Source organism: Podarcis pityusensis (assembly GCF_964106645.2).
Source record: "Podarcis pityusensis genome assembly, chromosome: 7".
NCBI lineage: Eukaryota > Metazoa > Chordata > Lepidosauria > Squamata > Lacertidae > Podarcis > Podarcis pityusensis.
The window spans coordinates 79,909,813-79,935,946 of NC_138031.1; the positions used below are offsets into that span (position 1 = coordinate 79,909,813).

A 26,134-nucleotide genomic window follows, 5' to 3' on the forward strand; every position below is an offset into this window, starting at 1 on the left:
GCCTAGAAGAAGGAAGCACTTCTTTGGTCCTTCACAATTTCATCTCTCTACTGGCCTAATTAAAGGGTGTAAAATGTAGATGGAGCCAGGGTGGATTTGATTTAAATCACTAGTCAGTAAGACTTGATTTCAATCATTTTTTTTTACAGAAAGACCAATTCTTGCTGGTATAATCTTAATATTTACAACCAGATGAAGGTTTCATTTTTGGAATAATAAATTTTCAGAGTAGTTTTTACAGTTATATCAAAAATTACTGATTTTAAAGTTTTAATAAGTTAACTGTTTATATTTGGACAACTTTTCTGCTGTACTTTATTGGAAGGAGAGAAATAATCATTTCCTTAATAACAATTTAAACAATTTATTTAACTAAAACAGTAACATTATGGCATATGAATCCGTGTTTGTTAACTGATGTGGTTTAAACGGGGGTTTTAAAAAAAACTTAGAGTTTTAGCACACATGTCGGTCACGACTGGACCTAATGGTCAGGGGTCCCTTTACCTTTACCTTTAAAACTTAAAACAAATCCTTATTTCCTTTGGACTATAATGTAACTTAAATAGAAAGCTATTTTTAGAAAGATTTTCCCTTCAAAAGCATTTTATTTTAAAAATCTGATTTAAATTAAAAGAATGATTTAAATAAAAAACATCTGATTTAATTTTTTTAAAATCCATTTTTTAATTATTATTATTATTATTAAAATCATTTATTTTTATCCACCCTGGATGGAGCAAATCTGCAGCAAGAGAATACCACCATTCCTGAAGACTACCACTTAGGAATGCAAGTGATGTACATGTTTCATTGTGTCCTCATGTACAGAAAGATGATTTGGGGGGGGGGGTGAGAACCTTTCCTTGCTCACACAGAAAACCTAGCAGGTACTCATGCCCTTTTTTGCACGCACCAAGGGTAGTTTTTTCACTAGCTTGAGAGAACATTGAATTCTGTTCTGCCACCCTCGCTTCTATTCCCATTCTGAAGTAGTGCAGTCCCAGAAAGGCTGAACCATATAATACATTCTTCCTTTCCCTTTTCATTCAGAAAATGAATTATTCCCTTTCACTTGGTAATGGAGGTGACTCAATGGATCACAGGGTGCAACGATGCCCACAAGCTAACTTGCAGCTGCTGGGTGTATCATCCGCATTCATCAGGGTGTGATAAAAGTGGTGTGGTTTTTCCCCCTCAGTAGTTCTTGAAGATTACTCGGTGGGATGTTGGTGCGTTGAGGGGGCATGTTCATGACTGTTATTCTATTCAGTTGCTTACATGCATAATGGAAAACTGATTATTATGGATGAGGGCAAACGGTGTTTATCTGCAGTGTGGTTTCTGAGCTGGTGTCTTGTACAACAATAACTTTGAAGCACGGTGTGACAACTTGCTGACTTCTGGTGACATGACTTGATCCAATGTCGATGTTGGGTGGTGCGTATGTGTGCAAATCTGTAAGTGGTTTATATGTGGGATGTATCTTGGTTAGTGAAGAGAGTAACTTGCCTCATTCTATGAGGCTACCTTAGATAAATCTTCACAGCCTTTACTTAGTGCTGCTATAGGTAGATGGGGAAGAGCCTGTTTTCTGTTTCTTTCATCTGAGGCATACAAATACTTGCATGGGTAGGTTTGGGTTTAGTGTGTCTTGGTGTTTAGAAGGGGAATGAACGTTTGCTGTCAAAAAGTTCCAGTGTGGGTATTGAATGGAGAATCTTCTTTGAGCTTCTTGCAAGCAATACGGTGCCTGAAAAGGGACTCTGTGGGTTTAATCTGGGACCTAAAAATTGTAGCCTGAACTAATGTGGACCCTGTGTCCTTGAAGCTGTCTTCCGGTACAGTAGAAATATAGGTGTGTTCAGCAATGAACACTGCAAGTGGGAGACAGCAAGAATCCCCCAAATTGGCTGTTTTTAAATAGGTATTAGGGGCATGGCATTCTACCTTTATCTAGTTTGTGGAGCAATACCAGCTGCTTGTAGCAATTGAGACCACAGCTTTTTCTACCTTCACTGACTGATCTTGAGAGGCAGAGCTTAGATTCGGGTTTAGCCACCCATAGTCTAGCCCTGACAGTGCCCTTGATTTGCAGGTAATGCCTCATTTGAAAATTAAAGCAGTACGCCTTATATCCCTGCCTCCCCATTAAATGATTGTACCTGGTTAGGTACATCCTCAGGGTTAATATTGCCCTTATGCCTTCTGTAAGTTCTGGAGCAGATGAAAAACTTACATCCTGATATAGAAGTCCTGTCTTCTTCACAGAGGAAAATTGCATGCATGTGAAAAGCCGTTGTTGTAAATAATCATTGATAGGGGGAAGTTGTACACTGGCAAAGGAACTGTGCATGGAAGAAAAAATTCAATACCCACAAAGCACACACATAGCTAGCATAATATTAATAGGGGGCATTACCAGTAGGTATATAGTTGCGATCAAGAAACTTAACATGCCTCATAAATAAACCCTCTTGCAAAGGAGCGATAGCCTATAGCTTTAGATAGTGCCTCACAAATGCCTTGTAAACACAAATCTTTTGATCTGGCAGAAATGAATTACTGTTTTTAAGAGCTAGTGCCTGTGCCTTTCTGCTTAGAAGCACTGTCCCAGCGATGGATTGCGGTCTGGTAGTTAACGTGACTTAAAGCAAACAAAAAACAGTGGCCCTTTGGGACATGGAATTGTAAACATTTTCCTCACTCCTGCTGTTTTCTTTCAGCCGTTGCCCACAGAACAGCTCAATTCTTAGGAGGGCATTTGCTTCCTTCTGCTTGTGCAGATAAAATCATGAATGAGAGACAGCTGGAACAGAGGAAGAACTTCTTGGAGGCTTCAGCAAGATTTGGGCATTTGTGTAGTCTGTATCACTTAAAGCCAGAAGCAAGTGGAATCAATCCACAGTTATTAGAAACTCAGGGACCTTGCCTCCAACATATTTTGCTTCTCTTGAACATTGAAAAATTATCTCTCTCTTTTTTTTAAGCGTAGGAGTATACTCACTAGTTTCTCACATACATATCTGAAAACACTTTAAAACACGACATGGTCCTCAGAACCAGTTTCTCAGAGGTAGTTTAGCCATGCATATTTGTTCTTACTGAGTCTTGAACTCCGTGGAAATAGAGACCAAATAAACAAAAGTAGCAGGACCTTAAATTAGGCTTGGAAGCAAATGGGAAGTCTGTGTAGTTCTTTCAAAATTGGGCCCCACTTTGTAGAAGCAGCTAGTATTCTAAAAGACAGGTTCTACACTAATTGAAGCTTTTGAGCGGTCTTCAAGGGCAGCCCCATGTATAATGCATTACAGTAGTCTTGCTGGGAAAATCAGTAAAGGACAGAATTAGTGTCATTTCCATCCTCCACCACTCACACTCCCTTTTGCCCTCCACTGGCCCAGGACAAGGGTCAGTGATTGGAGAGATTGCAGTATGTTGTCTCTGTGTGCTACCTTCCATCAAACTGTGGTGATGGGAGTACATTTAGTCGTGTCCGACTCTTTGTGACCCCATGGACCAGAACACGCCAGGCACTCCTGTCTTCCGCTGCCTCCTGCAGTTTGGTCAAACTCATGCTGGTAGCTTCGAGAACACTATCCAACCATCTCGTCCTCTGTCGTCCCCTTCTCCTTGTGCCCTCCATCTTTCCCAACATCAGGGTCTTTACCAGGGGATCTTCTCTTCTCATGAGGTGGCCAAAGTATTGGAGTCTCAGCTTCAGGATCTGTCCTTCCAGTGGCACTCAGGGCTGATTTCCTTAAGAATGGAGAGGTTTGATCTTCTTGCAGTCCATGGGACTCTCAAGAGTCTCCTCCAGCACCATAATTCAAAAGCATCAATTCTTCGGCGATCAGCCTTCTTTATGGTCCAGCTCTCACTTCCATACATCACTACTGGGAAAACCATAGCTTTAACTATACGGACCTTTGTTGGCAAGGTGATGTCTCTGCTTTTTAAGATGCTGTCTAGGTTTGTCATTGCTTTTCTCCCAAGAAGCAGGTGTCTTATAATTTCGTGGCTGCTGTCACCATCTGCAGTGACAGCAGTCAGATTGGAGTACAGAAGGGACTAAAGTAGAGATTTCCAACATGGCACCCATGGCTGCCAGTTTACCACTATCTTTTCCATCATGCAGGAAATCTACAATTCATCAGAGACTGCTAGGTTTTCCTGCTCAGATCCTGTGTGCTCAGTTTATCCTATGTTGAACCCCCATCCCAAAGCCACACCCACAATTCATTTGATGCCAGGATTCGGCATTCAACCATTCTGAACAAAGGAGACGTAGAAAGAGTTTCCCTTTGTGAGTGGTTGTGGTTGATATTGGTGCTTTCCCCACTATTGCTGGGGCAGTTGATGCGCAGAGCATTTTTTGGTCCTATTATTCTTCTCATTTAAATGAGACAGCCATTTTGTGTTGTGCCACACATCTCACTATAGCCATTTTGTGACTGGCACCAATAGCACTTTTGCAGGATTCGAGATGTGTGCCCAAAATGGTTGGTGCCCCCTGGACAAAAGGAAAATTAATCGCTACTTGACACCTGGAAATTCCGTCTGGTTATTGTCCTCGCAGGATCCGAATTAAGAGGTGGGCTTGAGAAAAATGGATCAATGACTCATTTCCATATGACTGATTTTTTTTAAGTTAGAGCAAAGCACATAAAGACTTAACTCTAAGAAGTTTTATAAAATCAGTTTGTATATAGTTATTGTTGAGAGACTGTTTCTGTATAGCTACGTCTTTATTTGTGTGAATATGAAAGCTTGTGCAATATAATGCATGGAGTGTTAGACTTGTACTAGAAAAAATAAAGAATTACAGTGGACCCTCCCGATACGAACTTAATTCGTTCCAGGGCTCCTTATGTACCCCAGTAAGTCCGCAACATGAGGCACTGCTTCTGCGCACGTGTGCGGCACAATAGAGCGCTTCTGCGCATGCGTGCACAGTGAAGCCCAGAAGTATACACTTCTGGTTTGCCGCATTCACAACCCGAAAGTTACGTTACCCAAAGGTAACGTAACCCAAGGGTCCACTGTATTCCAATGCCCACTCACCCAGTCTCAGAAGCTCTGTTCCTTCATTCAAAGACCATGTGTGACCATGAAATGCAAAAGGGGTATTGGGCTGCAACTGGTGGCCCTGCCCCAGTATCCCTGCATTTCCACATTGAGCTGGAAATACTGATGGGAATTTTTGGGGGGACGACGTTATGGCAAACCCACATAGACTTCTCCCTGCAGGCAGGAACCTTGCATGAAAAATCCTTTCATAACTTTCTGCTCGGTGGCATTGGTAGTTCTGCTGTCCTTTTATGCTTTATGTCCATAACTGTCCATAACCTATAAATGGGACTTTGGTCCAGCCTACTTCTCAGGGCTGTTCTGAATTTAAGATGAGAAATCTTGTGTGTATCACCATGAGCTCCTTGGAGGAGATTCATTGAACTCTCTAATTGACATCTTTATGAATTAAACGTATGTACGAGCGTGCGTTGTCCTCCCCCCATTGCAAAGAATTACATTATTTGCAACTCTGTGTTCTAAAATTAAGAGGAAGAAAGTATCCGCTTGTCTTTTTAAGTTTGCTTGTTTGCCTCCCTCGAAGTTCGGAGGCTCAGCAGTGCCATCTTGTGGAAATCCTTGCACATTTTCAGCCTTGTCAGGCAAAAAAACCCTCCCTCTTTCGAAGTGTTTTGGAATTCTTTGATTCTGTGCCGATCTGCTAGCGAAGAATTTGATATGTGAGAAGCAAATTATCAGGAAGTGGCAGCAAAGCATTTCAAACCTGTTTTACCTTCAGGACCACTCGTTAGAAAAGTCGTGTCGATCAGGTGAAATATTGAAAACAATAGAATGAAGGTTGAGCAGAAAAAAGCTGAAGAAACCCCCTGCTAGAGTCACCCTTTGGACCCTATAGGATTGGTGCCTGCTTACAGATTTATCAAAGCAACTAGGTGGTTTTTATTACATTCCCTCAGGTCAGGGGAAATCCATATTTTTTTAAAAAAATAGTTGACAGTTCCCCTGTGCTTTTTGAACTTTCTCTTTTTAAAAGTATTTTTACACTTAAAGTTTCATCTGAGCCACTATCTGTTTTCCACAAAGGTATGAGCAATGGGTTATTTCCCTAAGTAATTTGCACATACTATTTAAATAATAATAATAATTAACTATTTTGTCCTTCTTCCCTGAATTCCATGGAGATCTGCGAACCCACACTCTTGCTTATTTTGGGACATAGCATTTCCAGACACCCCATTCCACATCCAAATAACAATGCCTCATAGAGAATATAGAAGCACATAATACTGGCCTACCGTATAGTTGGGGACGCGGGTGGCGCTGTGGGTTAAACCACTGTGCCTCTTGGGCTCGCCGATCAAAAGGTCGGCGCTTCGAATCCCCGCGACGGGGTCAGCTCCCGTTGTTCGGTCCCAGCTCCTGCCAACCTAGCAGTTTGAAAGCATACCAGTACAAGTAGATAAATAGGTACCGCTCCAGCGGGAAGGTAAACTGTTTCCGTGCGCTGCTCTGGTTTCACCAGAAGTGGCTTAGTCATGCTGGCCACATGACCCGGAAAAACTGTCTGCGGAAGTGGACAAACGCCAGCTCCCCCGGCCAATAAAGCGAGATGAGCGCTGCAACCCCAGAGCCGGTCGCGACTGGACATAATTGTCAGGGGTACCTTTACCGTATAGTTGCTGTAAAGATTACTGCAATGATGTATGTGAATTACTTTGAACAGACTTCAGAGTGGTGTGTGAGTACTTTATAAAGTGAGATGGAAGCGCTGTAACAATAATAATGAATAATAATGAAACTAAAGACCTCAAATCTTACACGATGAAGGCAAAAACACTTTATTGTATTCCTCATATCTCATTTCACTGGTTTAGTGGCCTTTTCAACTAATCAGTCTTCTGTGTGAGTTCTCCGCAATGTCAATATCTGCCTTGTTTAAGCTTTAGTATTATGAAATATTAGAATTCCATATTATAGGATTAAGAATAAATGAACTCCTTGAAGATATTGATGTTCAGCAGGTGCATTTCTTAATAGAAGCACCGAGTGCTTCAAACATTTCATCATAAGCAGGTGTTGGATTTCTTCCCATATGTTATGATGTTTTGAAATGAGAATATTCTCTCTGAAAGTTTAGGTTTTATAGTGGCACTTCTTCGTTTTCATTATTATTTTTAAATTGCATCTATTTATATTCGCTAAATGCATTTGTTAAAAACAAGCGTTCCCTACATTAAAGGAGGCAGTCCTTTTTAAAATTTATTTACGAAAGCCTAGAGAGAAAGGTATGGTGTGCTGTATCTTCAAAACAACATCTGTCAAACTGGTTTTCATCAGATTAAATATATCCTCAAAGCAGCCATTTATAGCTTACAAAATACTAGAAATGTAGGTTACACTATGCGTGAAACGCCAGCAGAATGCAAAGCAATTGAAAGAATGAAACCCTGTTTCCTCCTCCCTTCCATTTCTCTGGAGGATTGGAGGAGGAGGAGGAGGAGGGGAGACTACTGTCAGGATTTCTCTATCCCTTTCTATTTTTAGCAGCTATTTGTGGAGAGATGGCAGCGTTGCTGATGTCAGGATGCTGTAAATATCGTGAAATCAGGGAATTGGTGTCTTGCACCAGAAATCAGACTCTGATTTCTTCAGGAAATACAGATGTGCAATATTGGCCCCTATAATTGGATGGTAATATGAAGGCTCTGGAAAGACTAGGCCTGGTATAAATACTAGTCACCTGTGTGTCCCCCCCCCAAAATATATATATATATATATATTGAACAGAGCAAGCAAGCGTCATCTAGCCTTCACTTCCAGTAACTCATCTCAGATACTTGCTTGGAGACACACATTCCAGGCCTGTATGCAGGTCCAATAAGTCATGGCCCCAGCCTGGCTCTGACACATGGGAAGTAAATTATATCAGGGAGTGGAATCCAATTGGTGACCTTGCACTTATGGTAGAGCTTTTGATTTAGCAGTGTCTCCACTAATAAAAGGGATGCGGGTGGCGCTGTGGGTTAAATCACAGAGCCTAGGACTTGCCGATCAGAAGGTCGGCGGTTCGAATCCCCGCGACGGGGTGAGCTCCCGTTGCTCAGTCCCTGCTCCTTCCCACCTAGCAGTTCGAAAGCACCTCAAAGTGCAAGTAGATAAATAGGTACCGCTCCGGCGGTAAGGTAAGCGGCGTTTCCGTGCGCTGCTCTGGTTCGCCAGAAGCGGCTTAGTCATGCTTGCCACATGACCCGGAAGCTGTATGCCGGCTCCCTCGGCCAATAAAGCGAGATGAGCACCGCAACCCCAGAGTCGGTCACGACTGGACCTAACGGAAGGGGTCCCTTTACCTTTACCACTAATAGAAGGGCAGGTGATTTATTTATTTTTTTTGGTCAGTCTGCCGTTCTGTCTGCAAGCTCCTCTTGCCAACTTCCACTCAGATATGGAGCTTCCTCCACTCTCTGGATCTGATTTTTTGAGGCAGCAAAGGGATTCGGAAAAGTCACTTGTCCTCTTCCATTAGCGGAGGCATCCACTGACTCAAAAACACCTTCATGACCACAAAGGAGGGCACCAGTTGGTTGTCAGAGATGGCTTTTTCCAGCTTTGTTTTTTCCAGCTGAGCCAACTTGAGGTAGAATCATGTGCTCTTGGTTCGGTTTTTTGCCTCCATTTCCTGAGAGGTTGCCCTTAGATTGAAACAGCTTTCACGTGGAAGTCTCCTAAGTTGTCTCAGAGAGAGAACCAGCCCATACTTCTTTGACCCAAGGGGCTTCATTACAAACATCTTCTTTGAGCAGCGCCGGTGGATAAATCTGGTGGCTGCAAGTGCTTCTCAAAAAAAATGCTGCTCCAAAATTTCATGGTTTGACGGAGAACAGTGAAAATTGAAAGGTCATAGGGAGAATATGTGAGGAAATCATTCAAATTCAGACTTGCCATTATGAAGCCTTTCAGAAAATGTCATGGCAAGCAAATACTGTGCAGAAACTAGATTTCATGTTTTATTAACACGTTGTTTGCTATTCGTTTTTTCTTACTGTCATGTGTGTTTAAGTGCTTAACACAAATTTGAAAAGTTTGTAAATCAAATATCCTTCCCAGAAATGTCATAGCTAGGTTTCCTGGATTTTGATGCTGCCTTAAAGGCTGATTTAATATTATTTGTCTTATGTTTACTGTGCTACCAAAACTTGACCCAACTGGATTACTGCTTTGCATTCTGGCCACAGCACATTTTAAACTCCCATTAAAGCAGATGATAAGGTAGTCCTAGTTCCTTCCACCCACCCACTCCTTCCACAGCCCTCTTACAAGCTCCCCACCACCCATTGTACCAATCAAAGAAAAGGAGAGGATGACTTGAACCCCAGAGAACGTAGACTGAAGGACCTGTTGCTGCCTTGTCATATTGCTTATTTGGGGTTCCATTTTTATTTTCTCTGCGTTATTTAATTTTGAATCTGGAACATCTAAGAATAAATCTTAAAAACTCCGCCATGTTTGCACCTCTGGTACATTAACTAGTACAGCAAGGATGGGCTGAATAGATAATTCATGGAGATTGCAATGAGAATGTTGGTTTCCAAGAGTGTCTCTGGGTGTGTTCGTTTGAATTGGTTATAAAGTCTGAGTAATAAAGTCTTTGGAATTATCTGTTGTGGCTTTTTGCCCTCTGGCTTTATCAAATGGCACTGTTCAGTTACATAGCTAAATATTCCTCTTTAATTTTCCAGTCCACCTAAACCAACTGTGTTCATTTCTGGAGTCATTGCAAGGGTGAGTTTCCATCTTTGTTAATTTTCAACTGTTTTAAAATCAAGGGAAGCTTTGCCAGTTTCTTGTGAATTTCAACTTGCTTTTGGTTTTGATCTGATGTCTCCCCTTCTCATTTTTAATTTATCATTCACACATAAAGTCCCTAATATATTAAGTGCCGTACAAAGATTGAAAGTTAAGACAGCTCCTGACCACAGGCGCACAGTCTGATAGACAAAACCCAAAAAGGAAAAGGAATGGAGAAATTACCGTATTTTTCGCTCCATAAGACACACTTTCTTACTCCTAAAAAGTATGGGGAAATGTGTGTGCGCGTCTTATGGAGTGAATTCAGGCGGGAGGCTCTGCTCAGCGCTCCTTTTAAAGAGCTGCGTGGAGCTTTTCCCCGAGGAAGGAGAAGGGACTAACAAGCCGCCCTTCTCCCTCCTCGGGGAAAAGCCAGCAAGAGCCGCACACACGCTCCGCGCGGCTCTTTAAAGGGAGTGCTGAGCAGAGCCTCCCACCTGCATTCGCATCTGGGATGCATACAGGCTCTTGGGGGCTTTTCCGTGAGGTGGGAGAAGGGACTGACTGGCTGCCCTCTTTCCCTTCCCACGCCTCCCGGAAAAGCCAGCAAGAGCCGCTGCCCGGCTCTGCTCAGCGCTCCCTTTCGTCCCTCATCCCGCTTTGCTGGGAAGCCAGCAGAACAAGAGCCGCTGCGCAGCTATCGCTCTTGCTCTGCTGGCTTCTCAGCGAAGCAGGAGGAGGGACGGAAGGGTTTAAAGCAAGAAAAGCGAGAGCCGCTTACGTGCTCTGTGCAGAATATTTTTTTTCTTGCTTCCCCCCTCTATGAAAACTAGGTGCGTCTTATGGAGAGAAAAATACGGTACCCAAATTGCTCCTGCATGAAGTGCATCTTTTAACTGTGTGTGTGTGTGTGTGTGTGTGTGTGTCAGAAAAGGGCTAGTTGCTGTCCACTTTATAGTGCAGAATATGGCCTTATTCATACCATTTTGGAACGGCATGTACATTTTGAATTTAGAGAAAGATTATGGGCACCAGTCACAAAATGGATACCATGGGGAGACTTTGCCACCGTCTTCCCACACTTGGTGGGCAGCAGTGATACAGCTACCAGGAAGCTCTCGTTGTGATATTGCAAATTCACACACATCAGCTTGCCAAGTTATGCAGCCATTTGTTTCATAAGTAGTAAAATGTGCAAAACCTGCATTTTAAGCCAGTTTCCTAGATTCCTGTAGAGCAGCTCATTTTAACTGATCTGGTCAGCTGCAGTTTGTATACACCATGGTCATTTCAACAACAGGTAAATGTTTATATTGTGAAATGGGCAAGCTTATATGAACCACAAGCTCATATTCTGTAGCCCAAGAAACAGTTTGTAAGAATCTCTGACATTCTGGCATGTCAGGCTGGAGCAAACACACACACAACTTGCAGATGAGACAGGTGTTCTCTCTTTTTCTTTTTCTTTTCATTCTGATGTGTTTGTTTTTTTAATCAGGGTGATAAAGACTTCCCTCCAGCTGCAGCCCAGGTGGCTCATCAGAAACCGCATCCCTCTGTGGAAAAGCATCCTCCCGCACAACATGTCAACCAACACATCCACCAACCTCGCAAATGAAGCTCCTGTTCCAGGATCCAGCCATAGTGTTTACGGATGGAATGATTAAGAGATTTGTGCTACCAGATCTTTTGAATGTGGTATCTCATGCTTTTGCCTTAATTGCCTATGGTTTAAATGGTTAAAAAGGGGTGGGGGTGGGGAGGGAAGAGTCTTCAGTCCTACAACTCAGCTGAAAAAAAAACATGTTCCTGTGTACTGCCAATAAAAAAAAAATGGTCATAGAAATGTAACGGGATTGGGGAAACCTAGATCTTTGAATAATTATTTTAAACATTTTCATTTCTGGATTTTGGCACTACTGGAATGCATTAGGATTGGGAGGAAAAGAGGTGTATTACTTTTTGCCTGCCCTCTTCTGGTGAGAGGTTTTCAATGTATGAGTAAGACTTTTAGGGCATCCTTGCAATTATTTTTATTATTTTCTTCTTTTTTCTCAAACATGTTTGAGGAAGGGCCAGCGCAATTATTTTTATTTTAGTCTAGGATATGAAAGGACCAGAAATTTCTCAGATGGGTAGATCTCTCTTGCAAAGTGTGGGTCTTTAGGAGATTTATGTCGCAGCCTAGCCAAAGATGAGCCAACTGGTTGGCCCAAAGTCTACATTCCCCCCAAAAAACAACAACAACAACAACAACAACAGAGCAGTAAGAGGCAAGAATCCAAATAAAATGGCAAGATTGGATGGTCTACCTATTGCTACACTTTCTACATGCTCAGAAAGTACAGAAACTTGAAACAGATTTTAAGCCTGCAGGAATAACACATGACAGCACAGCCATTATACAGCTTCAAATTGTAGGATCCGGGTGAATCACATGTTTGAATGCTCTGCCTGCAATCTGAGGTGCCTGCAGTCCAGGAAGGACCCCGCCATATACAAACTTGAATAATCCTACAGTGGCAATTTAATATCTATGTTATATTAATGCAGTAACATGTGAAGTACTGGTGGACAATGACTTGTCCTTTTATTTCCTCACAGCAAGCAGAATAAATTAGCTCTAGCGTGTGGCAAGTGGTCTCAAGATGGTGGTGTGTATTCTCATATATATCCGTTAGATCCATTACACTCATTAGGGAACAAGATGAGTGTTGCATTGCACACCTGAAAATCTCCATCAGCTGCCTGTAAGGATATCCACTGCTAGATTTGGGAGCGGGGGTTGTAAAAATCATTATGGTGAAAGCTAGGCCTGGTCATGCAAAAAAAACTTGTACTTCGGAATCACTTGGTTCTGTATGCTGTACCCAAATTTCATTTACATTTTTATAGGTACTTTATTTTTTAAATGGTGAAACCACACCATTCTTTTCTTCTTCTTCTTCTTTTTAATCCTGTAGACTACAATGCATTCTAACAACTTCAGAAAAAGTTGGCTGCTAATAAATCATTGTTACAATTTCTCTTCCGGCAACCATGGAAGATTTCCACTCCCCTTGGGCTTTGAAGAATCATTTATTTTTAATGACGAATAACGTGAGAAAACTGCAAGAGGAGAGAGGTTTAATAATAATAAAAACCCATTGAAATACTGCTTAATAAAAATGTGTAATTATTTTACGACTGCCATGGTTTTGAAACGAAACAGAAATGGGGTCTGTTTGGTTTCTTCAGCCGCTGTGTGTAAAACAAGTCAAAGCTTTACAAAGGGCTGCTTACTACTATTTTCCTCAATGTTTAAAGATGCCCACCTTGCCATTAGGCACAGAGGGAAGCTCTGTACCCTTGATCGTTATGCCTAAATTGATGACAGAACTCTAGGAAAACTAGGTCAAACAGCAAACTCTTCAAATACAAATCAATATCTGCTTCACAGCCAAAAGTGTCACAGAAGAACTGCACGTGGAAAAATGCCCCCAAACTACAAATTGGACATGGTAGCTGCTTGCATTGGGTCATTCCTCTGACCCTTGAACATGTGTTGCTAGGATGTCATCCATAACTGCTCTCCCCCTTGTATGTGAATTCAGCAACCTAGTCTGCAACATCTGGACCTTTCTATCTATGTCTTGGTCAAGACATGAATCTAGATGCTTTTCTCACATTTTAAGGCAGGGGTCGGCAACCTAAGGGTCCATGGGCCACAAGCGACCCACGGGGGTCGTTTAACCAGCCCATGAGTCACCCCCGAACTGAGCTGCCCACCTGGCAAGTCTCCGCCGAGGACTCGCTTCCATGGCACTGGAAATCGTGTCTGCGCAGACGCCGGAAATCACATCTGCACAGGCGCAGACACTGGAAATCGCAGGCGCACGTGCCATCTGGCCCACAGAGGGATCTCCACTGGAGTGAACCAGCCCAGGCGAGGTAAACCTTGCCGACCCATTTTAAGGCATGGTTGCCTGGTTCTTCTATGAATACATGATTGAGCAGAAAGAAAAATGAGTAGAAACTGCCTAATACATGTGGTGCTTGGTGCAGTGTGGCCTAGATGTCACTGTGCCATAGAATCTACCTACCTAGACACCGATTCATCAGCACGGGCATAGTTGGTGAATAGGAGCAACATGCTGCCTAAAGTTCTTTAGACGGAGTTGCTTTGCTGCTCTCTGTATCTAAATGGTTCTCTTGTTTGCATGTTTATTTTCACATGTAACTGTGAAAAATGTTTTCAAACCCTTGAGGCATTTCAGTGGCAGAATCTCTCTGCTGAGGAAAACATTCATGGAGTGTGCTTCTCGTGTGCTTATCCATGGTAACTAAACTGGAACTCTCTGTATGGAGGAGGAATATCTCTCTTGTGATGGAGAAAAGGCCATCATTTTCATGCCCTGCTTTGTGAGCACTCAAAATCATCAGGCTGCCCACTGGAAATAGAATGCTAGAGAGATAAATGTTAAAGGGTGTCCTTATACTTATTTCATGTACGTATATGCTTATCAGATTTCTGTGCATAAAATAGCTGAAGTCCTAGAGATAGACTTGACCAGAATAAGCCATGTGAACAATAAGAAGTGAAACCTAAGGTGAATATGTTATTGGCTTTAAATGACTTGGTTCTAATTTGTTTCCAGAAAAAAATTCTGCCTTTTTTGAAATCAAGTTTCAGCGTGTGTAGCTTATGAGGCAAACTCTTCTTTCTCGAAGTGCCATTAAAATGACTACCTTGTGACAAATGAAAACTGAATGCTAGATAATAAATAAAATGTTTTGCATACACACACACATAATTTAAATGTTATTGTCATGAGGTGCAATGTAGCCATCTACTCTCTGAAAGTCTGCTCATCTCAATAACTGTACATGTGATGTATTTTATGGATATAAATCAAACTGGGCTTTATGTACATCATCAAGAGAACATGAGCAACCCTTCGATGTATGAGAAATCTCGCTGGGTCCAGCAGGGCTTGCTCCCATTTCAGTATGTTTAGCATTGCAACCTAGGTCCTATCTGGAGTTCACTTGCTCATTTGTTGGACCCACTGAAACCAGCACTTAATACCTGGATCATACACCTGCGACAGTTTTGTTTCCATCCCTACACTCGATGATAAACTGACGTGACTTGAAAAGCATTGCGGGAGAGGTGATGTTATCTGCCCGAGGTGGTGTTTGTGGCTGCCCATGCAAGGCTGCTTTGACTAAGGTCAATATACCAGTGGATACATCCATTCCCAACAGGGCAAGGCTATGTTTGCTGACTGTAGTGTCCTTTCACTGTATTCAGCACATTGTTCTTTCTTAATAATAGCTCTGAATTAAAGTTTCTGGAGAACTGCAGCTCATAACTGTCTTTGGGTCATTGGAACCTGTTCACTACTATGTGCTGTGACCATGGCAACATGAAATATTGCAAATATCCACAAAACAGCAATCACCAAACAATGTATGATAGATAAATAAGAAATATGCCAAGTTCTGTGGTTATTATTTTTTAAATTGTCAAGTGTATCTGTAATGAATCATTCAGACCTGTAAAACCTGTGACCAATCAAGCCAAATGTATATGACCAGCCTTAAAAAGTTTCTCACTAGTGGCATGGGGGGAGGGGGGGGAAGGGTACCTCCAATATTAAATTAATATATCCTGCATTCATAAAAGCCTAAAAGAGATTCATTATTACTAAACTGTAACAGAAGAAAGCACAATATGTTGAAAGACTACCAATGACATCCTAACCTATCCACTTACCTACTTGGCTTCTTCTAATTTTATACAGCCTTACTACTGGCATAAAATGCATTGTAAAAACGTTACATTAATTATCCATGCTGTGGTGGTAAGAATAAGCACTCCTCCTGTCACTGTTTTGAATACATTCTTTGGATGTTAAACTCCTATTCTCTCTATTTAAAACATGATAATGCAATACAGTTGTATTCAATGTTAAATCAGTGTAGACCAGTGTTTCCCTATTTTTTGTCTCCAGCTCTTTTTGAACTACAAGTTCCCACCATCCCTGACCACTGGTCCTGCTAGCTAGGGATGATGGGAGTTGTAGTCCCAAAACAGCTGGAGACCCAAGTTTGGGAAACACTGGTGTAGACTGATTGAAATTAATAGGCATGACTAACTTAAGTTGGGCAGTGTTCTCGAAGCTACCAGCATGAGTCTGACCAAACTGCGGGAGGCAGTGGAAGACAGGAGTGCCTGGCGTGCTCTGGTCCATGGGGTCACGAAGAGTCGGACATGACTAAACGACTAAACAACAACAAACTTAAGTCCATAAATTTCTATGGGTCTATTCTGAGTACAGATGGTGACCACAGGTCCTTTTGGACCCAGAAGAGGGCAGAACGTGGGCAGGGTGTAATGGGGTGGGGCATGCTTATACATTGCCAATGTGTGCGGGGGCTGGGAATGGAACCACCACACAAAATGGTTGCCATCTGTATAACTTAGTTGGATACAATCAGATTTGGGATCACGTTTTGGAAGTAAAATTGTTAGCCAAATCTATACTTGGAGGAAGTATAGTTTGCTTGCTTGGTTGTCACGGTTGATTGCTATTACAAACATCACTGGAGTTGAATTCAAGGATACATGGGAGTGGTTTTTGACACAAAAGTCTAATACTGCATCTTGGGGAATCCGTTCAGTTTTAGCAAAATTTAAGAGAGTAGTATGTAGCATAAAACACTGCATCCTATTGCGCAAGGAAGCCGACTGCTTTTGAATTTAAGATCTGGCATCTTATTTATCTGGCAGGTGCAACATTAGATTAGCTTTCAATGGAGCCATATTTATTGAATACCATGTGGCAGCCTTGTCCATTTAAAAATTCAGCACGATGAATAACTGCATTTTAAATCACTGTTGCTTTTTCGGGGGGGGGGGGGGAATTAACCAGAGCTGCCTCACCATGAGCTCATGATACTATGATCAACTGGCATGATGACACCCACAAGTGATGGTTTATCAAGCAGAGAGGACATTAGCCTGCAACTGATGTGACAAATGTGACACCTGGAAGAATCTGGAACAAAAACAACAACCTTAAATAAACTCTTCAGTTGAGCTCATTAGGGAAACATTTATTAAAAGCACAGCATCTCCTTTTGCTATTCTGTATATGTTGGAAATGTACGGAGCTATGGTACTAGGTGAATTGCTAGTGTGTTACTAAAACTCTTGGATTTTTTGGACACCCGATGTAGCAGATAAACACACACACATATGCTACAACACAGAGTGGGCTGCTTTTGTATGTCGCTCCTGTGCATAATGGAGCTTTAATCAGCCTAGTGACCTTCAGATGCTTTTGACAACCATTCCCATCAACTCCGGCTAGATTGGGAAAGGCTGGCATAATGGATGAATAGCTGAAACAAGACACCAGCACTGTGCAGCTGCTACTAGTATCTTCCAACGCTTAATGTCTTTTTCTGAGCTAGTTAATTCTTATTAATCTCCAATGTAAACTCCCCCGCCCATCCAAAAAAAGAAAATATGTATAGGACATACAGAACACACTGAAGATGCTATCTATCACACAAGAAGTGGCTTCCAGTTTTATAAAACTAGACTGAAAAAATGTTTCCGTCACTCTGTGCTAGGGGAAACTCCTGTTATGTTTAATTTCTGTGTCTTGTGCTGCTGTTAGAAGACGCAGGAAAAGTTCAACAAAAAGGAACAACTTTTTGCACAGTGCACCAATTTAAAAGGAACAGAAAATTTATAATGGGAAGTTCTGAGCAGGAGTCCAGGTGCTGGCAGTGGCTCCAGATTTTGCCAAAGTAATTATCTGCTTGCAAGATTGCATTACAGCTGTTTGACTGGTGGCAACTTAATTAGGTTAGTTGTACTAGGAAAGGAAACTGAATAGGACAGGTGCCTTGGCCTTCATCTCACCATCAAAGGCTGCATCTGTGACTGAATCACACAGGGTGAATCCTGTTTCCTGCCATTGGGTGAGATACATATAATCTTCTATCCAATGTTAGTTCTACTCCAAGCAAATCCATTAAACTGAATGGGCATGACTAACTTAGGTCCATTAATTTCAATGGATTTAGGACTTGCCGTATTTTTCGTCCCATAGGACGCTCCGCCCCATAGGACGCACCTAGTTTGGGGGAAATAAAGGAAAAACCAGGTCGGGGAACAGCGGGATGGCGGCGCTGCGCCTCCCCGCTGTCCCCCGAGCTTGTGGGGCTGGCCGATGTCTGCCGATGTCTGTGTGCATCCTATGGGGAGAATACAGGCTTTCGCTGAAGCTTGGAGAGCGCACCGACCCCTCTCGCTCTCCAAGCTTCAGCGAAAGCCTGTATTCGCCCCATAGGACGCACACAGATTTCCCCTTCATTTTTGGAGGGGGAAAAGTGCGTCCTATAGGGCGAAAAATACGGTAGTTGGCTACAACCTTAATTTCTAACTTTTCAACTAAACTATGAACCTGACGGCAGATTACAACAATGAAAGACAAATAAGAATAGCATTAAAACAAATTATGAAAATTAGAGAAATGGCAAACGGAAAAGCAATTTAAAATTCAGTTGGAGCATAAATTACAATTTATCTTTGGGGGGGGGAGAGAAGAAAGCATTGTTTAGCCACCCTAAAAGAGAACTGGCCTTGCAAGGCTTTGCTGGGAAGACAGTTCTATAGTGAGGGCACTACTAGTGTAAAAGGTCTGCTCCTTGTTCCTTTAGTTTGATGCTAGAGGAAGATGAGTAAACAGGTAAAAGCTTCTGGATTTAAAGACATACAGTTTGAGCATATTTGTCATTAACTCAGAGGCACCAAAATGCACATAGGCAATTTGTTAAGAGTGTTATATAAGGTTCTGTTGGTTATGAGGGAAATACCCGATTCTCCATTTTGTTGGCATTTAGCAAAGCAGGGAACAGCTAGAGTTAGTTTGGCCTGAGTCGTCATATCTCTCTCCTCCATAAGGTAAGTTTTCTTTGCTTTTCAAGGGTCACATCCAATGGTGGCTTTGCTTTAGTGGAAAGCACTTCTAGTTGTGCATGTTGGGACACCCAATTTTCACCCATCTCCCCAACACACACCAAGTGCAAGCAGCAGTCCTTTCTGCTAAGGTCACATCAGTTGAAATTCAGAAGAGACATGTGAGTGGGGGGAAATTTCCAGTAGTTGGCGATGCAACCTCCCTGTATTGCTCCTTGCCATTCACTATGATTTGTAAAACAAGAATCAATAAACTGTTATTGTTATAATTTGGCTATTATTGGGAGTATATTGGAAAACTATTTTTTAAATTATATATTAAAAAACAGAGTGAGTAAAAAATTGCATGATAAATTCTCCAAAAAAAGAAAGAGACAAAACTATTTTCAAACATTTGTTGGTTGGGGAGGAGTGTAATGATGTGGGGGAGGAATTTCTTAATTTTATTTTTAGTGCAGAATACATACGGGGCATATCTTCACTCAGTGGTTGCTAATAGGTGTAGAAAAGAATTAAGAAAGCTAAAATGTTCTGGCTACAATTACGCAAAAAAAATCAAGCTCATGGGGTGCAATTAATTGTTGGTTCTGTTTTAAATCGGTGTTCAGTTTATTGCTCAGATAGTTGGATGCTGTTTTGAAGCTGTAAATTAAATAGACATTTGGGAGGATGAACAGAAGCATTGGGGACAACAACAGAATATTATTTATTTATTTTGGTAAAATGTAAAATTAGACTCCAGTTTGGGTTTGAGGAAACTTGAGTGGCCTCTGTTATGTACTGTCTTCTGGGTGATATAACAATATCACTCGAAAATAAGACACCACTACAACTATTAACTAGTTAAAGCCACTGCAACAAAAAACAAATTGAATGGTTTCTATTGACTTCCATTTTAGGAATGTCTAGAGGAAAAATGTGTAGCCCAGTATTACAAAGGGTTTGAAACAGTGGAGTAGATCCAGGAATAGAGTATATGTCTATATACCTAGACATAATACAAAACGATTGCATAATGTCTTGTGCAAAGATCACTACCAACTTTCAAAGTAAAAAGGTCAAAATCCTTCAACAGTGGCCAAACATACAGTTGTGTGATACAGTATTTTTTGCTTGCTTGCTTGCTAGCTTCTAGGGTTCTTTTCTCATAAAGGGAGTTCAAATATTGACTTTAGGTGTAGTAGCATAGCACTGCTAATAAATCAGTGAAGACTGAAACTCAGGAAGCAATAACAGAAAAGCAAAGTTTGACTTCACTGTAAAAACACACACGTACATCAATGCTAGCTGAGCTCCATGTATCTCTTGGGCACAATACAGCTAAAGTTCTATTAAGCTGATAGGAAAACACTGGACAGGGGGGGAAACTAGTTCCTTGTGTTTGCTACCCCAAGATGCAGTGATGGCAACCAATGTGGATGGACAAATTCATGGAGGGTCCGACATTCAGTAGCTGCCAGCCATGATGGCTATGTCCTACCTCCACTGTCAGAGGTAACATATGCCTGTGAATACCAGTTACTAGGAATCACAGGTGGGGGTGCTGTTGTACTCAATTCCCGCTTAAGGGCTTCCCATAGGTATCAGGTTGGCCATTGTAAAAATAAGATGCTGGAGACTAGATGAGCCTCTGACATCATCTGGCAGAGCTCTTCAGTTCATTTGCTTTTGGGTACTATGGCTTTCAACTGGAGAGCAAGCACATAAAGATCCCTTTGGTATCAATAGAATGCCTAAGTTTTATAAGCTCTGCCTGAAGTTTTCAGTAAGAATCGGATTTATTGTGTTGTGCAAAAATACAGGTAACGCATTCTAGAAAATGGTCTCTCTCTCTTCGTGCATCTTAACAGTTTTGAAAAGAACGATTGGCTTACCTGAAGTGTAGATTTAGGAGTGGGATGCTGGGGACAGTGGACTGGGTGAGTCCTCTCACATGACCGCAGGCAGGAGCAAAGACTTGTGGAAGGCAGGCACTTGCTCAGTTTTTTTGGACTTGCCAAACAGAATAATAATAATAATAATAATAATAATAATAATAATATATCATTTACATCTGGGCAGCTCCCAACCAAATCTTAAAAACACAAAACAGCATTAAACATTAAAAACTTCCCTAAACCATACACCGAAGCACCTGAAAATGGAATATTAGCCTGCCTCCCTCCCAGCTCATAAACCAATTAAAAAGCAGAAGAGACAGAACCCCCTCTAAAAAATAGAAATCAGACCATCTTAGGGAAGGCCAGTGGATTGGGACATACCGCAGCACTTCCCAACAGCTGGGTGAGTCCACACTGCTGGCGCACTGATTACAAGACCTGAAGTAATACCGTGCGGCTAAAAGCCGCTTCAGCTGAAAACATTTGATCTAACTAATAATGTCTTGTGAAAGTGAAGGGAGACAACCAAGTGACTGCCCTACAAATCTCCACTAATGGAGCATTGGCCATAAAGGCGGCCGAAGTTGAAGCTGACCTAGTCGAATGTGCAAAGGTAGGAGCTGGGCGGGGCATTTTCATGGTGTTAGAAGCTGATCATAAGATCATGCTGGTCCCAAACCAAACTGAGGTAAGGCATGCCATAATTTAAACAGAATTTATTGTTTAACATAATTGAAAATATAACATATACACATACAAATGGGTTACACCCTTTGAACATTACTGTTTAAATTCATCCCTGAGAGTGATAGTGCATTTCAGCTGAACCTGTCCTTTAGATGATAATCAAAGTGCAAATTCATGTACTTGCTTGTAAGAATTGATTTTTTTAAAGAAACTGACTGATTTGATATGTAAATATAATGTGTTGGCTGTGAAGAAAAAATATATCTCTGTTGGAGCATAAGAGTAAGATGCATATAGGCAGTTTTGCTATGGGCATCTAAAAGCTTGCCCTCTAATTACAAAAAAGGGGAGAGCATCACTTGAAAATATTACCAACATCTTTTTAGGATGCCATAAATTTTAGTAATAGCAGAAATTAATACATATCAGCAATTTAGTTTTGCAGAGAACTAATTAAAAAATGAACAAAAATGTATATGCATTCATTTAGTTGATGGTCTTCCATACTAGAAGCATGCATGGTTAGCTAAAGCTCCTGTCCCATATAGACCAGGAAGTAGTGTCTCTCAGTTTGGTATTCTGTTTCTCATTTTTCAAATCTTAGATTCAGTTCTCCACATTTCTGCAACAGTCTGCATAAAAAAAAAGTCATGCAAATCCTTTCGCATTTTAGTGTTTTTTATGCACACTTTTGCCTAAATTATATACTGGTACATGCATTTTTGTAAGCACTGCTTGGAAAACTGCATTGCAGATTCAGATACATGTGAATTTCAAAGGATTGCTGTATTCCAGTTCTTGCTTTGATAAATTTGGCTTTAAATGAGAACTGAATCAAATCTATACCCTGCCAGCAAGTAAATTCATTGAACTCAGTGGGGTTTATTTCTGAGAATGGCTATGTTTGCACTTTAAGTTCAGTGGTGGTGTTCAACAGAATTTTTGCATGTACTAAAAATGCCTTGAGCTTCTTAGAAGAAGCACCATTCCCCCTATTTCTGATGTTCAGGAAATGAGTGCAGCTTCTTATAAAGCAAAAATGGCACTGCCCACACGCAAACTGGGAATGTATCAGCAGGTATAGGGGTCTGCAGAAGAAGAAAACATATTTAGGAAGAAGTCGGGAAGGATTCAAAAGATGCTCAAATGTTCAGTGGCCACAGCATGGTGACTGGCTGGTGAGAGTTTAAAAAAAAAAAATGGTGTGGCTAAGGAACCTGACAGCTGGATCTTGAACAGGGAGCACATCACGTTGCAAATTTTGCTGCAGATCTGTTTCAGAATACAGAAGTGGGAGAACCTAAAGTTGAGCATAATCCTGAAAAATAACTGGGGAGGATCCTCAGAAATGTTGCATTTTGTGAAATTAATTCGTAGTAGTTTTTACACTTTTTATAAATAAACAGTGAAATCTCATTCAATACAAAATATATAATTTCTGACCATTTTGTTTCCATTAACATATCTTTCAGAAGAAATGCTTTACAAACATTTTATTCATAAAGTTGGTTTTCTACAAAATGCCCTGAGATTTTTGCATCCTTTCAATGTTTGGTTTTTTGTTTTTTGAAATTTCATTACAATGTCCATATTTTCTTAAAAGCAAGCATCAAGCTAAAGCCCTTTACTTTAGTATGGGGGATGGGGAGATCATAATACACTTGTACAAAATCCGTAGACTTGTCTTTTCACTTATCCTCAAGCCAGTGCTTATGAAATCTATTTTTAATATTAGTTTCCCTTGCAAACATACTCTGTAGCTTAATACTCTTTTATGTATAGAAAAATGTCTGATATCCAGACTAACTCTCCCTTCTTGGAGCTTTATCCCATTACCCCTTTTGTGGGACATCTGTTTTCCACCCCAAGAAAACTACCTTTTCCATATTTTAAACCTGTTCACAGATTCTCTAAATCTTTCCTTACATTTCTTGATGTATATACACTTTACCGTATCAGTTGCTCTCTAGATGATTTCTTCTCTTTTAAATTGTGTCATTCAGCTGGCCCCAATACAGCAACTTGACTTTTCTATTGATCTCAGTAGTGCTATCATGAGTCTCAGCCTCAGTTCAAGTCTTGCTTTTCATGGGAGACCCTTGCTTCTGTTTCTGAGCTGCTTCTGCTTTTTTCTTTTCTTCTTCCTCTGCTTTCTTCCTTTCTTCCTTCAGCTCTTTATACCTCCACTTAGGAATCTGCAGGTAAGCCCCATCACCGGCACTGCTTTTTCGTCTGACTTTCTCTGGCTGGAAAGTAGGTGGAGGTGCCTTGTTGATTCGGACTTTGGGGATGACAAATCCTGGGCGCACACTGCTCCTTCTCAACAAGTGTAGTGGCAGCAAGCTTGATTTCCTTGGAACCACAATGCTAACCTGAGGTACATTTAGACTGAAAGGCTGGAGGCTGGCTCGCCTTTCCTTCTTTTTGGAGACTAACATAACTCTGGAGTTCTGAAACAGCTTCTCATAGCTGTTAAAATGGTCTTTGCTATCCATAGATTTGATTTCCTTGGCTCTTTGTTTCCTAAAGATCTCTTGTACAGCAGGCCTGCGTTTCCCTATGCCAGGCGGACTTCCAGGGCACACGGTCCTACAAGCTATGGCAACAAAAGAGCTCCTTAGACTTGTCGTCACCCGAACCATATGATCAAGGACACCATCATCTTCAGGGCCTTTGAAACCTCTGGAAGCTATTATTGACCTCACACCTTCCGAGATCTTTTGCAAACAGGTCTTTGGCTCTGCAGCCTTGGCAAGAAGTTCTTTCAACTTTGGCCATTCTAGCTCATAGTGGTCACAAAATTGCTCAGCACATGGCTTGTCCATAAGTCTTTGCATAAGATAGGCAGATTCTATTCTTCCTGTGAAACATGCCCATTCCTGAGATGTGAATCCACGGCCTGGGTCTGTGGCATAAATGTTTGCCCCTCAAAGGAGAGAGAGAGAGAGTTAGGTTTTTTTTAATTATTGGGGTTTTTTAAAAGTGCAGCTGACCACATTATATAGGTAAAGCTAAGCATATCCTGAATTTTGTAAGATATTGCGTTAGGAAACTCTGAAACCTTAGCTGCTTGACAACTCTTATTTTGACTGTCAGTTAATATTTTGATAAAACAACCCAATTTTACTTTGGTTTTTTAGCTACACAAATTATTTAGATATCTACTGCTCAGTACAGAACTGTAGTGAGAGCCAGCAGATATTGTTATGCCCCCATAGCTACACTGTCAGAAATTAGAGTGGTGTTTAACATGTGTCATCATCACAACACAAGTAATAAGTGCTGCCTGACCTTGCATTTCATTGTCTCATTGAGTTGGAGTTTTAAAAAACACTGTATCAATCTCAAAAGTCTTAATGAAGTGCAGTTTTGTGATAATCTCTGAGGTATTTTAAATATTTGTTTAATTCAAATCGCCAGTAAAGAATGTTGTGGAAGTGTGTATTGGGAATGAATGGTTTTTCTAGGTTTTATTCCTAGGAAAACATGATTCTACCATACACACGCTTCTCACATTAAACTTAAAACTTCCATTTATCTTATTTTGTTACAGCCCATGGCAGGGGTGGTAACCTTTTGTAGACTAAGGGCCACATTACTCTGCATAAAACTGTTTGTGGCCCCATATTAGTGGGCATGGCTAGATCCAAGATATTTCCTGTAGATACAGATACAGTCGTACCTTGGTTCTCGAATGGAATCCATTCCGGAAGTCCATTTGACTTTTGAAAACCAAAGCGCAGCTTCCGATTGGCTGCAGCAAGCTTCCTGCTCTCCATTGGAAGCCACGTCAGACGTTTAGTTTCCAAAAAATGTTCGCAAACCAGAACACTCATTTCTCGGTTTGTGGTGTTTGGGAGCCAAAATGTTCGAGTCACAAGGCGTTTGAGACCCAAGGTATGACTGTATCCTAATTAAATAAGTGTATCTGCACTCAAGTTTCTCCTTTACTTTTCTTCAGCCTTTTATTTTTCAACATTTGTTTTTAACATTTGTTAAATGATATTGCAGACTACATTTTAATCTGTCCTGTCTCTGAAAAAGGCAAAAGGAACTCTGTAATCCCGGAAGAATGCAAATAGTGTCAATGCCTAGTTGAACAGCAAAATTTCACATACAGCTATTTAAAACCTCAAACTTCAAAATGCAGTTACATCCCCAAAACTGCATGCATGCTATTGCAAAATGCATGGATTATTATTATTTCTATATTTGCAAGGAACAAAAGTCTGCTGAGAATTGTTTCCCTCTGTGATGATCTTATTGCAAAGGAACTGTGATTGACATAACATCAAACCCACCCCAGAGGGCCAGATGAAATTTGGCTGTGGTCACATTTGTCTACACATATTCAGTTTTAAATCATTTTATATTACATTTGCACTTGCATTTGAAAGCAGAGTATCTCTAAATGTAGCAAATTACAGGTGTAGGGTTTGCAACAGATAGATATACAATTAATAGAAGGACTGCAATTCAGAAAAAGAATGGTATCTAAGGGAGTCTTGCTCATATGCTCCTCTTTCTCCCCCCCCCCCCCGCCTGCCATGTAAACTGTACACCACAGTCAGCTCCAAAAACGGACTGGAAGGGGGAATGGCCAGGAGACTCGGAATGTTAGGTCTACAATGGACCTTTCATTTTGCAGATGAAAGCAAAATTACACATACTAAACAGCCAACAAAAAAGTACCAGTAAAAAACAAACAAAAGCTATTGAAAGGACAAATGGAAGAGATGCGAATAGTGTTTGCTGACAATTCCAGCACACCAGA

At 41.1% G+C, this 26,134-nt stretch overlaps 2 protein-coding genes and 1 long non-coding RNA gene across 6 annotated transcripts in view; 1 reads left to right on the forward strand and 2 right to left on the reverse strand.

The window, feature by feature from the left end:
* DAP (death associated protein) overlaps positions 1-12,984 on the forward strand; it is a 35,840-nt gene extending 22,856 nt beyond the window's left edge. The window contains exons 3-4 of the mRNA XM_081015078.1: positions 9,768-9,810; positions 11,315-12,984. Of these exons, the coding sequence (XP_080871204.1) occupies positions 9,768-9,810; positions 11,315-11,434 (163 nt within the window). The 3' untranslated portion in view covers positions 11,435-12,984. The remainder of the gene's footprint in view (positions 1-9,767; positions 9,811-11,314) is intronic.
* Positions 11,544-17,330, reverse strand: LOC308482164. Its single transcript, XR_013989105.1, has 2 exons — positions 16,091-17,330; positions 11,544-15,929 (listed from the first exon to the last, which is right to left on the reverse strand). It is a non-coding gene; the product is annotated as an uncharacterized lncRNA (long non-coding RNA).
* Positions 17,331-21,374: 4,044 nt separating this feature from the next.
* ANKRD33B (ankyrin repeat domain 33B) overlaps positions 21,375-26,134 on the reverse strand; it is a 42,388-nt gene continuing 37,628 nt past the window's right edge. For 2 of the 4 annotated variants that reach the window (XM_081014866.1, XM_081014868.1), the window contains one exon: positions 21,375-24,265. In XM_081014866.1, coding sequence (XP_080870992.1) covers positions 23,433-24,265 — 833 coding nt within the window. In that variant the 3' untranslated portion in view covers positions 21,375-23,432. Of the gene's footprint in view, positions 24,287-26,134 lie in introns of all 4 variants that reach the window. The other 2 variants (XM_081014867.1, XM_081014865.1) reach the window with 1 other exon arrangement.